General features: G+C 37.7%; 1 protein-coding gene across 1 annotated transcript; it reads right to left on the bottom strand.

The window, feature by feature from the left end:
- Window positions 1–5,765: 5,765 nt before the first annotated feature.
- On the bottom strand, window positions 5,766–12,131 carry LOC138710755 (uncharacterized). Its single transcript, XM_069841852.1, has 2 exons — window positions 11,844–12,131; window positions 5,766–7,654 (listed from the first exon to the last, which is right to left on the bottom strand). The coding sequence occupies exons 1-2, from the start codon at window positions 11,853–11,855 to the stop codon at window positions 7,145–7,147; spliced, it is 522 nt and encodes a 173-aa protein (XP_069697953.1). The 5' UTR covers window positions 11,856–12,131; the 3' UTR covers window positions 5,766–7,144.
- Between the last annotated feature and the right edge of the window lie 437 nt (window positions 12,132–12,568).

Genomic DNA, 12,568 nt, shown 5'->3' with positions numbered 1-12,568 from the left:
CGGACTTATTATTATTATTATTATTATTATTATTATTATTATTATTATTATTATTTAATTCCAATATCCAATTGGTTTGTAGAACTGTTACGAATATACAATAGGCTATACATTTTGCCTATTTACTTAATAGATAGGATGAACAGATGGGATCGTCTTCGTGGACATGCTCCTATTTTTACAGCTCGGTCCTCTGTCCACGAACAAATGTTTAATTTTACAAAATATCTCCCCCCCCCCCCCCAATGCAGCATCAATAATCAAAATATGTGCCTGTATTCTATATTGATGCCTTCACAGTTTGTAATAGCGCCATGACAATAGTTTCAGTTCGTTTTTCTTTTGCACTACTGTTGACAACAGCATCTGTAAAATTGCTGGTAAAATATAAAGCCTCCAAATAGACGTTCATCTGCGAGAGTGCAGCCTTGCATGGTGGCTGGAGGCACGCTGTTTGCTGGCAGAGTCGGATATTCATAACCTCTTAAGTCAAGTGCATAGATTCTTAAAAGGTGTGAGAGATGTGTGGTGGCACAAGGACATAATTTTTAACATCTTCTATGACAGCGGTATTCAATCTATGGTACACGTATCCCCAAGAATACGCTGGGTTACCTGAAGGGGTATGCATCTCATTTACTACGTATGTAAAAATGCTAACATTTATTTTACTATACTTGTGGGTAATCATTTCAGTTTACATATTCTCTTTTACAATAGGCTATCAATTCTTCTTTTCCCTGCTTAAATTACATTTTACATATTTCATTAGTATTCTTATTGCATCAGTAACTACTACTACTACTACTACTACTACTACTACTACTACCACCACCACCACCACCACCACCACCACCACCACTGCCACCACCACCATACTCATACGTACATAAGTGTCCTGCCCATGGGCAAGTCTTTCACTACAAACCCAGCATTCTCCAATCTTTCCTATTTTCTGCCTTCCTCTTAGTTTCCGCATATGATCCACATATCTTAATTTCGTCTACCATCTGATATCTTCTTCTACCCCAAACTCTTTTCCCGTTCACCATTCCTTCCAGTGCATCCTTTAATAGGCAGTTTCTTCTCAGCCAGTGACCCAACCAATTCCTTTCTCTCTTTCTGATCAGTTTCAGCATCATTCTTTCTTCACCCTCTCTTTCCAACACAACCTCATTTCTTATTCTGTCTGTCCACTTCACACGTTCCATTCTTCCATATCCACATTTCAAATGCTTCTATTCGTTTCTCTTCATTTCGTCGTAATGTCCATGTTTCTGCCCCATACAATGCCACACTCCATACAAAGCACTTCAGCAGTCTCTTCCTTAGTTCTTTTTCCAGAGGTCTGCAGAAGATACTCCTTTGTCTATTAAAAGCTTCCTTTGCCATTGCTATACTTCTTTTGACTTCCTAGTTACAGCTCATGTTACTGCTTACATTACATCCGAAGTATCTGAAGCTGTTTACTTGCTCTACTGCCTCATTTAGAATTCGCAAGTTTACCTTTATTTTTCTTGCGACAACCGTGGTCTTCTTGTTTGCATTTATCTTCATCCCATACTGCTCACAGCTGTCATTTAGCTCCAGTAGCATATCCCTTAGTATCATCTCTCCTTCTGCTAACAACACCATATCATCAGCAAATCTTATACACTTTATTCTTCTTCCTCCTCCTACTTTCACCCCTCTCATTTCTGAAAACAGTTCTTCACCAAATCCTCCAAGTAGATGTTGAACAGGGTAGATGATAAAGGGCATCCTTGACGTACTCCTCCCCCTATTTCACTTCCTTCAGACATTTCTACTCCTATCCTGACTTTGACTCGTTGTTTCATAAATAGGTTACTGAACAGCCTCCTGTCTTTCCAATCCACACTTATTTTCTTCAGGATGTCCATCTGTTTGTTCCAATCCACTCTATCAAACGCCTTTTCTAGGTCCACAAATACTATATATACTTATTTATTCTTCTCTAGGTATCTTTCGCCGATTATTGGTAGTAGTCCAATTGCATCCCTTGTACCTTTCCTTTTTCTGAAGCCAAACTGCTCTTCTTCCAATTGTCCTTCCATCTTAGAATATAAACGTCGATTGTGGAAGAAGAGCAGTTTGGCTTCAGAAAAGGAAAAGATACAAGGGATGCAATTGGACTAACAATCATCATCATCATCATCATCATCATCCTTGCATGTATTGGGCCTAGTGGCCCGTTACGGTCTCTTGCCAATGCTTGAACGGTCTGCCCAAGGATCTCTTCCCCACAGGATGGTAATTTAAAATTTGGCGTGGAATTCTAGAACGAGGCATTCTGATGACACGTGATCTCCAGTTTTGTCTGCATTTCTGTAGGTATTCCGTAATCAGTTCAATCTGCAGTTCCTTCATAATGTCAAAATTTATAATTGATGCATTCTTGTGTATCCCGCTGTACGACGCATAAATCTCATTTCTGCCGCCATTAATCTTTGTGAATCAATATTACGAATCGTCCAAGCTTCACTACCAAAATAGAGTAGGCTATAGGTCTGGCCAATGTTTTATAAATTCTGGTGCGCGTGTGTTTTTGTACTAAAGTTGGTTTGAGTATCTGATTAATTATCCCCATTGCTCTGTTGAATTTAATAATTTTCTCATTCAATATAGACTATAGGTGGCAACCCCACCACTGGACTTACTTCCTCCACGCTAGTAACCTGTTGGAAGGACATCTTCTTACTAAAAAGTCTCTGCAAACACAGAATTGGACTAATAATAATAATAATAATAATAATAATAATAATAATAATAATAATAATAATAATAATAATAATAATAAAATATTTTAAACCGAATACACTATAATTGACATACATACTTAAATTCCTCTTCCCTTTACATTTTTTATAAATTCGAACACTGAATATATGTTGTATCATCTATTGTTTCTTTTCATAAGCAGCCAATCATGAAAAATTCCTATTTCTCCAGAAATGTTGTATCCTGTTTTGGACTGTGCTGATAAGGTTCACAAGAAGTAACGAAATTCCTCATCCAGTCCATGAACTGAGTCTTACATCTGACGTACAAGAAGGTTCTACTGAAACACGAAGTGTCCCTGATGGACGAGGCTGGTCACAGTTATATCACCATCCTGGGGGCTATGGTCATCACTTCAGTGGCTACAATCACCGTCGTGGAGGATTTGGCCATCATGGAGGGTATGGTCACCATTATGGGGGCTACGGTCATCAATATGGCGGCTATGGTCACCATCACGGCAGGCATGGATGGTTTCGCAGGGAAGATCCAGAAAATATATATGATAGGGATTTCTATGATAATCCTGATTTGCATGCAAGGCAGGTCTCAGAAAATGTCGAATTTAAGCCATCAAGAAAAATAATATTTCTCTCTTCTGATGGTAATTCTATGAGTAATGCAATCGAACACAGTAATATATTTGACTTTTTTTTTAATAGTCCTGAACAAACAATGGGAGATTACATTCTTAAAGTAAATAGCTACCCAGAAATGAAACATTACGGTGTAGGAAGGGTAGAAGTTGGAAGGAACTATCCAGTTGGGTATAATATCCCTGACTTTTACAGAACTTACAAATTTGGAGCCCGTGACAGCGAAATTGATGGATCTCTTTCTGAAAATATGATGGATCATGTAGCTCACGTCTCTGAAATGTACATAGGTACGGCAGTAATTAATGGAAGTGAAATTTCAAATAAAAGTGTCAAGGCCTACAATAGAGATTATGTAAGCAATTCTAGAGATGGAGATTATGATGCACTCACGCACGGGATATTAGCACGTGAAAATATTTACCAAATAGGTGACAAAGTTGTAGGTATATTTGACACAACTAATTTCTATACACCAGAATTCTTACAAGAAAGAGAACGTCCGAAAGTCCAGGAACAGAAGCAGACGGACCAGAAAACCGTTAATGATGGAAAGATTATGTCAGTATTCCCTAAAACTCAAAAACTCAATCAAAATCAAGTTGATGGTAACGAAAAGAACTTTTCACTACAGAATTTAATACATCATAAAAATATCATTAATGCTACAAATTATAATGAAAAAATGCTGAATCTATCAGAAGGAAAGCAGATTAAAAAAGACGAAATTACTGAAAGGGTGAATGCCAACACCACATTTTTAATAGACAAGCCTACTGAAACTGAAAGCAAGGATGAACAAGCTAATGAAAACATTGAAAAAGCAACATCTGGTGAATTTCTCTATGAAACTGGTCCACCAGTTGGAGTCTGGAGTACTGACAGAATGTATGTACAAGGAACTGCAGGGAAAGCAAGGCAGACTCATTTTGATTTACTTCCCACAGTGGGAAAGTTACCTGAAACTAAAAATGGAGAAGAAATTTACTGCCTACAGGGCATTAGTGGGAACACTGAAGTCCAGGAAGAGCATAAAAAATTTGAAGATACACAACGTGCTTGGAACTCAATAACTGAAAATTTAATAGGAAAGAAGTTGGGTTTTGAAGGTTATCACTCCAAAGATAATACTGAAGAGAAGCTGTGGACTTTGTATGATTCCCATAGATATAATCACAATGGTATGGATATTGGTTATGGTTCACTTCCGTTACCATATCAGTCATACTACAATAGTTATTACCAATATGCACTACCATACCACAGACTTCATACAGATCATGGTTATGATTTAAGACAGTATGTCATAGATGGCTCTGGTTATGGTGCAGGAGGTAACAATTTGGGACTGGAAGGCAAACTGGGATTTGGTATAGTTTGAGAAATTATGAAAAAAGTTATTGCTTCAGCTGAAGTGAACATCTTTATAATACAAATTTTATTTCACTGTCTAAATATAAAATGTAATCCAATAATTTGCATATAAGAATTTTCAACATCTTTATACTGTACAAAATAAGTTAACAGAGTAAAAACAAAGTAATAATTCTACGAGATTTAAAACATATAGACTTGTGGTTACAACGAGTCCCAAAATGATTGCTATGATTTTAATATGGTTCATTCCGGAAAGTATGTAAGCTGTAGGAACGCGGTTAGTCCCAATAGACAACTAATACCTTCTAGTTTATTAAGCATGCGGCTACCATATGCGGATGCAATTGTTATTGTGGGAAAATGACATTGTTAGACAGGGGCACTATTGAAACCTCAGAGAGCTTTCTGTGTCTTGAATTTCACAGCTCATCGTTCTGTTGTAACTGTATAAAGAGGAAGATGAGTTCATTTTTCAGCAAGATGGTGCACCGTCTCACTTCCACCATCGTGTACCTTAGTATCTCAACTAGCATCTTTCTCAACATTCGACTGAAGATCAAAACTTATTGAAGTGGTTTCCATATTCAACTAACGTAACCCCTTGATTATTTTCTGTGGTGATATCTAAAGGACAGTTTTTACATTTATCCTTTGGTCAGTAACCTGCAGAAGTTATGGAGTCACATCACAGCTAGGTGCAGGTGACAAATGGTGGCAATTCTGTACAGAATGTGGGATATTGGAATTTGCCTAGATGTGTGCCATGTTATCAGAGATTCTCATAGAGAACTTCAAGGTACCAAACAAAACTTGGAGATATTACCTGTCTATTGACACTTATTACGTTCTTGTAGCATTAGTAGTTACAGAGATAAAGTATTGTGAAATCGGAGGAATTATTTTGGGACACGGTATATATAATGAAGAAATGTTATAAACATCGTACTTTGATACACAAAATGCACCAGTTGTATGCTTTTCATGTATATTTAAATAGTGAACAAATAAAATTAAACTTTTTTTTTTGTGGCTGCTGAGAATTTTAATTTTTTTCAGATGAAGTTGCTGTGATGATGGTGACGATGATAAAATGACAACAAAGATTAAGATGATAAAGATGAGGACGATGTTGGTAATCATCATCTTCATCTTTATTTTAACAGCAAGAATTTAAAAATTCTCAAAAGTCACTAGGATATGTTAAAATTGTTTTTATGTTTATTATAAAAACAATGAATATTACTAGCATGTAAATATTAATGAATGTAAATACAGAAACTAATTATTGTTACCATTATCAGAACTTTATCAGACTTTAGTATAGCCTTCTCGTAATTACATGTTAATCAATTAATGGAATCTATTTGAATGTAAAATACACAATTGCACAAAGGATATGGTTGTTTGCTCTGAATGTTAAAATCAGGCAGGATTCTTTCTCAGCAGAAGCACACTAGTACTTCATCATGGTACAACGTTTCATAATATTGTGATTATCTTAGTTACTTTCACATAAATATCGAAATGTTGAAAAGTGCAAAGCAAAAGTAACGGAGGAAGTTCATTCTGGGAGTTATTTTCTTAGAAAAATAGTCCTGCTGTGAAATTAGCATAAAATCGCCTCCATTTTTATAATTGAAATAATACATTTTGTTAATAAACTGCACAGAATTTTACAACTGATAAACTTAACTGATTCTCTCCTTTCCTTTCTTCATTCCCTCCCACTCTTTTTCCGCTCCTGATTCTACAATTAACAATAAAAGAAAGCTACAATTTCTTAACATAACTCTAATTAGGGTGGTACCGGTACTCATCCAATGAGATACCAATAAATGACCTATGATAGAGATAGCTTTTCTATTTTTACATATAATAACAAATGTAAAAAATTACCATTCAAACACACAAAATACCCAATGAATTACAGATACAGATGTCTTAAATTTGTTTAAATAGAAATATTTACAAGTCTGTTATAAATTCTTTTCCACGTTTACTGCCTCTGTTGGACCTTCTTCTGATTATTATTTCTGGGTAAATGGTTTGGAAGAATTGCTACTGAAACCTGAATACATAGGCTATCCATAAATTTAAGAAATGTATTATGAGTGACTTTCAAATATCATCTGGTGAACATTAGTACTACTGGACACTTTGGTGGTGGTGGTGGTGGTGGTGGTGGTGGTGATGGTGGTAGTGGTTTTGGTGGTGGTGGTGGTGGTGGAGATAAGATAAACTTAATTTGCTTTTATAGAACTACCTCGGTGTGCTCTAATAGAGTAGTTTCTTTTTCAGAAACATATTCAGAGAAATATAATTTATTCGAACGAGAATTTGGTTTTTCATATTTCAGTTATTAATAATACGTTTTATTTCTTAAATAATCTTATTAATGGCCTAAATGCCCTATATACCGATCTAAGATACCTTTCAGGATCTGCCAAAGAGGGTGGATTAACGTCAGATTGAGGTAATATCCCCCCTACCAAGGGTCCCAGCAAGCCACCACCTCCAAGAGGGTTACCTAGCAAGCCACCACCTCCAAAATGACTACCTAGCAAACCACCTCCACCAGAGCCACCCGAATTGTGGCAGCCCAAACTGTCTGCTGCTGCTTGTGGTGAAGTTCCGTGAGGTCCGGCCGGATATGTTGAGCCTTGTATTTGCTGGACTTGCAGGAACACGAGTGTGCGCTCTTGGGGGTCCAGCTGGTTGTCACGAGCCAATCCGAGCAAGCTGCACAGTTTACGAATCTTTCTCCTTTTAAGCTTCAGCAAGGTGCGGTCATCGATGTTACTGTCATTTGTCTCGTACTGAGGACTTGTGTTGCCAAGGTCGACTAGGAATTGACTTACCACGAAGAGAAAAACAGTACTGACCTAAAAATATTGTGAGAACAAGCGACGTTATTACAGACTTAAGTCTTACAAGTATTCATTTTATGTTCTGAAATATTTTTGCCCATAATAGTAGTAATAATAATAATAATAGTAATAGCCACTGGCTTAGCTCAGTCGACTAAGGTGCTTGCCCACCGATCCGGAGTTGTGCTCGGGCGCTGGTTCCAACTCCCGCTTGGACTGATTACCTGGTTGGGTTTTTTCTGAGGTTTTCCCGAACCATAAGGCAAATGTCAGGTACTCTATGGCGAATCCTCAGCCTTATCTCGCCAAATACTATCTCGCTATCACCAACTTCATCGACTCTAATAATAACCTCGTAGTTGATACACGTCGTTAAATAACCAGTAAAAGTAAAATAATATTAATACATTTTACAGTTACCTAGTTCTCAAATACAGACAAATACAGGCGTTTACCCTCTGATATGGGACTTTTCTTGGACGTGGGTTCGATTCCCACTTGGGCTGATTACATGGTTGAGTTTTGAATTTTTTATGTGAATACGTTTATACGTTCAGTCTAGTACTTGGGTGCCATCCAAAAGAGTCGATCGACACATTTTTCAGGCTAGTTTTGTTGCGCCTATAATTTCTAAACTACAAGAAATATTCCAATGAAGTAAACGACAGTGGACAGACGAAGGATCAGTGTATCCAACGTGACCTTGAGTTGGAGCGGGTGACTTCTTCTAGAGATAGAGAGAGGAACTTGACGCATGAACTGCCGGGTCGATCGGAACCGAGACAGTGCGAAGCAATAGAACGTTCTCAGTGGTGTCAAACAATACGTAAGGGACCAGGCTCTACAATCTCAATTGAGCAACGATTAGTAGTCAAGTTAACTTTAAAAAATTCGCAAGTGAATATGAGCGAAGAGAGTAAATTCATAATTTTGAGGCATATGCAGCGCAAATGGGACCAGGCATAGGCCGTAAGCAACAGATACCTACATTCAACATCCTGTTCGAAGAGTCGTATTCACGCATGAAACTTGCGATGAGTCTCCGATACAGTTTACCACGATTTTTTCCGAGGTTTTCTCCAACCGTAATATGAATGTCAAACAATCTATGGGGAATCCTCTGCCTTATCTCGCCAAATACAATCATACTATCACCAATTTCATGGATGTTAAATTACCTAGTAGTTGACACAGTGACGTTAAATAACAAACAAAATTAAAACTTTGAAGATATTTTTGGATTAGTGATGCTGGAGTGGGCCACACTGCGAACCCTATGACAATATTATTATTATTATTATTGTTATTATTATTATTATTATTATTATTATTATCATTATTGTCATCATCATCATCATCATCATCATCATCATTGCAATTATTACTTCATACAAGAAGGTTGTGAGTGATAACTGCAGGTTATTCCAGGAATTCTTTTCTACTTCGATTTCTTGAGAGATTTCATATCAAACCTGCTAAATATTAAAAAAAAATATAAAATTTACTTATTTCCATTATGTTTTTCTGGGATAATTTGTACAAAGAAATCAAGTATCAGTGGGACTATACTTATAAAATATTATTTTACCCATAATACAATATTATACGAGTAACTTCAGATGTTTGAATTTTGTAATATTGCTTGTACAATTTATCACAGTGTCAACTAGCAAGAATTGTGTTAGCTTACTGTTTACCTATTCATGAGGTCAGGAATTCGATCCTCGATGCAGCATAAAGTTCCGACTGATACTTTCTCAAATTATACAAATATCTTATACTATGACTTCAGAATGGGTCGCGACTGTCACCATTGTAGATAATTTATAGTTTTTATTCCACTGCTGAACTTCTGCAGTTGAAAGTGTCTTAAAATATCCTTACAAGGAAATACAAACAGCAGTTCAATAAGTTAACAGCTTCTTGATGGAGAGTGCTAAAAAAGTGCTAACTAACTGATAGCTCTCCACAGGAACGTAACTAGTCGTAACTGAGTCAACTAACGACCTTTTATAATATAGTATCGAACCGTAGTTGAGTCACGTAACTATATCTTACAAGAGAATATCTCTGACCTTAGGTGAGTCAACTTATGGCTTCTGTAAGAGAATTCCCAGCTGTTGTTGAATCAGCTGATGACTCCTCACAAGAGAATACATAGCTGTTGTTAAATCAGCTGATGGCGTCTCACAAGGGAATACCTAGCTGTTGAATCACCTCAAGGCTTATCACAAGAGAATACACTGCTGTTGTTGAATCAGCTGATGGCTTCTCACAAGGGAATACCTAGCTGTTGAATCACCTCAAGGCTTATCACAAAAGAATACACTGCTGTTGTTGAATCAGCTGATGGCTTCTCACAAGGGAATACCTAGCTGTTGAATCAGCTCAAGGCTTATCACAAGAGAATACAATGCTGTTGTTGAATCAGCTGATGGCTTCTCACAAGGGAATGCCTAGCTGTTGTTGAATCAGCTCATGGCTTATCACAAGAGAATACCCAGCTGTTGTTGAATCAGCTGAGGCTTCTCATAAGGAAATACCCAGCTGTTGTTGAATAGCTGATGGCTTATCACAAGAAAATACCCAATTGTTGTTGAATTAGCTGATGTCTTTTTTGAAAGCAAAAACGTTGAGGGGAGGGGGTAGACGGGGAACAGCTGGTAATTTTTCCTGAGCTACGATTCTTTTAGTTGCAACTGCTTAAATATTATACTATACAAGAAATTAAATTTAATATCACAAAAAAATATCATGCTAAGATTTTTATCGTCCTTTGAAAATATGTTCTTAGGCCGGATTTACACCCTGTCTGCGGTTTTCCTGTTACTTCTCTCTAAGATGTTAAGATAAATGTCGAGACGAGTCCTAAGAATTTGAGTCATGTAAATTTTGTCGATGCAATTTAAAGACAATATTTAATTGACCATCCAAAGACAAATAAATATAAAACAGCGGTTCAACCATTTAGTTTATGACGACAAACGAAATTTAAGTTCCCTCTCACCGACTAAAGTTAAATTTAGTAGCTAATAAATGTACTATTATTAAACTAAAAACATATAGGGGAGAGTCGGGTAGTATCGGACATCGGGTAATATCAGACAGTGAGTTTCTTTCATCTACCACACGATGATAGTACCTGATTGACATGGTTATGTTTCTGTGATGTCGCATAGAGAAACGTAACCATGTCATTCAGGTACTACCATATGGTGGTAGATGAAAGAAACGCACTGTCCGATACTACCCGATGTCCGATACTACCCGACTCTCCCCTAAGGGGCACATTTACAATTCGAACAAAAAAGCGATTTGCGAAATCTAATGCATTAATGAATCTATGTTTAATCCCTAGACTAAACATTCCGTGCCTGCCGCGTAACAATTTTGAATTGCCTATGGACTTGACTACAAGAAATAAAGCAATAACAGTAACCTCTACAACAGTGGTCGTCACCACTCGCTGAAATGGGTAGAGTGCATGAAGGATAAGGAAATATGCTCCGTCGTGCATAACGGATAGAGAGACAGCATGCCCGCCGCAGCCACGAATGCACGCTAGGGCAGTGCTTTGTCCGCGGGTAAGACACGCTAGCCCGAGAATGCAGTGTTCTGATGACCGCTGCTCTACAACATATCCACCGCTGTGGAGTAACGGTCAGCGCGTCTGACAGTGCAGTGAACGGGCCCGGGTTCAAATCCTGATTGGGGGTTTTCAGGTGTTTTCCCTCAATCAAATGAAGCAGAATTGCTGGGTAGCGTTCGGCGTTGGACCTCGGACTTACTTCTTCATCATTAATTCACATAGCCATAGGATTCAGTTCACGGTGCAGCGTGCTGTACTTGTACAAGAGTGCGGCAGTTCGGCTACTCAATCATTCACAGAATAGGAGTGGTAAGCACAATAAGCCTGAAGCTCCTCCTCCGTACAACAGGAAAAAAAGAACATGGAATACCCTCTGCCCCCTTTAATCTACATTGGATATTGACAAGCAGCACGACTCCCTGGTAATGGGGGTAGCATGGTACAAAGCCCTAATTGAAAATAACGTCGCATAATACAAGACGAGACACAAATCATATCCATAGCGTATCTATAAAAGAAAATAAATCGGTATAAGGGAATCAAATGCTGAGCTGCTGGATTTCTAGCCTATATTTATCATGCAGTTACGAGAAGTATGCTACATAAATTACTTACGAATATTCTCATGATGTCTCGACTGTAGTGTACAGCTTGCTCCACTGTTGTGATCGGTGTTTAATTTGTGATCTCTGAAACAAAGTGAATGCGAATGCGGAAGCGCCATATCCACCAAGTCTGAAGTCTATCACTTCAGTCTTTGGTTACATATTATTCGTAATTCAACGCGTGGGCTAGTTATGTAACAAAATTTATTCTTTAAGAATTTTTATGAAGCAAGTTTCACTTCTTATGCTGCAGGTTCTTCCTTCATTGTGGGCGTAGTAGGCCACCCAGTTCCAAATACAGAGTGTGGTGTCTCCAGTTTCACTCTCACTTTGAGCAGGATAGTAGAATTGTAGAGAAGGTCGTTCGAATGTTCTGTAAGTCAGTAACCCAGAATTTTGTGACTTCTCTCGTAAATAGGTCGCGTTCTCCATCCATTCCAGCGCAATACGAAACCATCCAATGGCTGTGAGATGATACTTTTATGTCAGTGGTATTCATCACGCGGCCCGCGGGCCGCATGCAGCTCTCAACGACATTTATTGCGACTCTTGAACTAATATTAGGCCTACTATTACTGTAATTTTTCTGAGAATTATTTTTATTTCTGTAATAATATGCAACTGGTGAAAACTTTGGTTACTCTGCATCATTATTGCCAGTGAAAGTGTTCTATAACGACATGTATTTGTTTTCTTTAAAAAGGGCGATGTCATGTCTCCTCTGCTTATTACGTC

The sequence above is a fragment of the Periplaneta americana genome, chromosome 12 (genome assembly GCF_040183065.1).
Source record: "Periplaneta americana isolate PAMFEO1 chromosome 12, P.americana_PAMFEO1_priV1, whole genome shotgun sequence".
Lineage (NCBI taxonomy): Eukaryota > Metazoa > Arthropoda > Insecta > Blattodea > Blattidae > Periplaneta > Periplaneta americana.
Note: the sequence above shows the minus strand (reverse complement) of the source record. Positions and strands in the feature narration are given on the sequence as shown.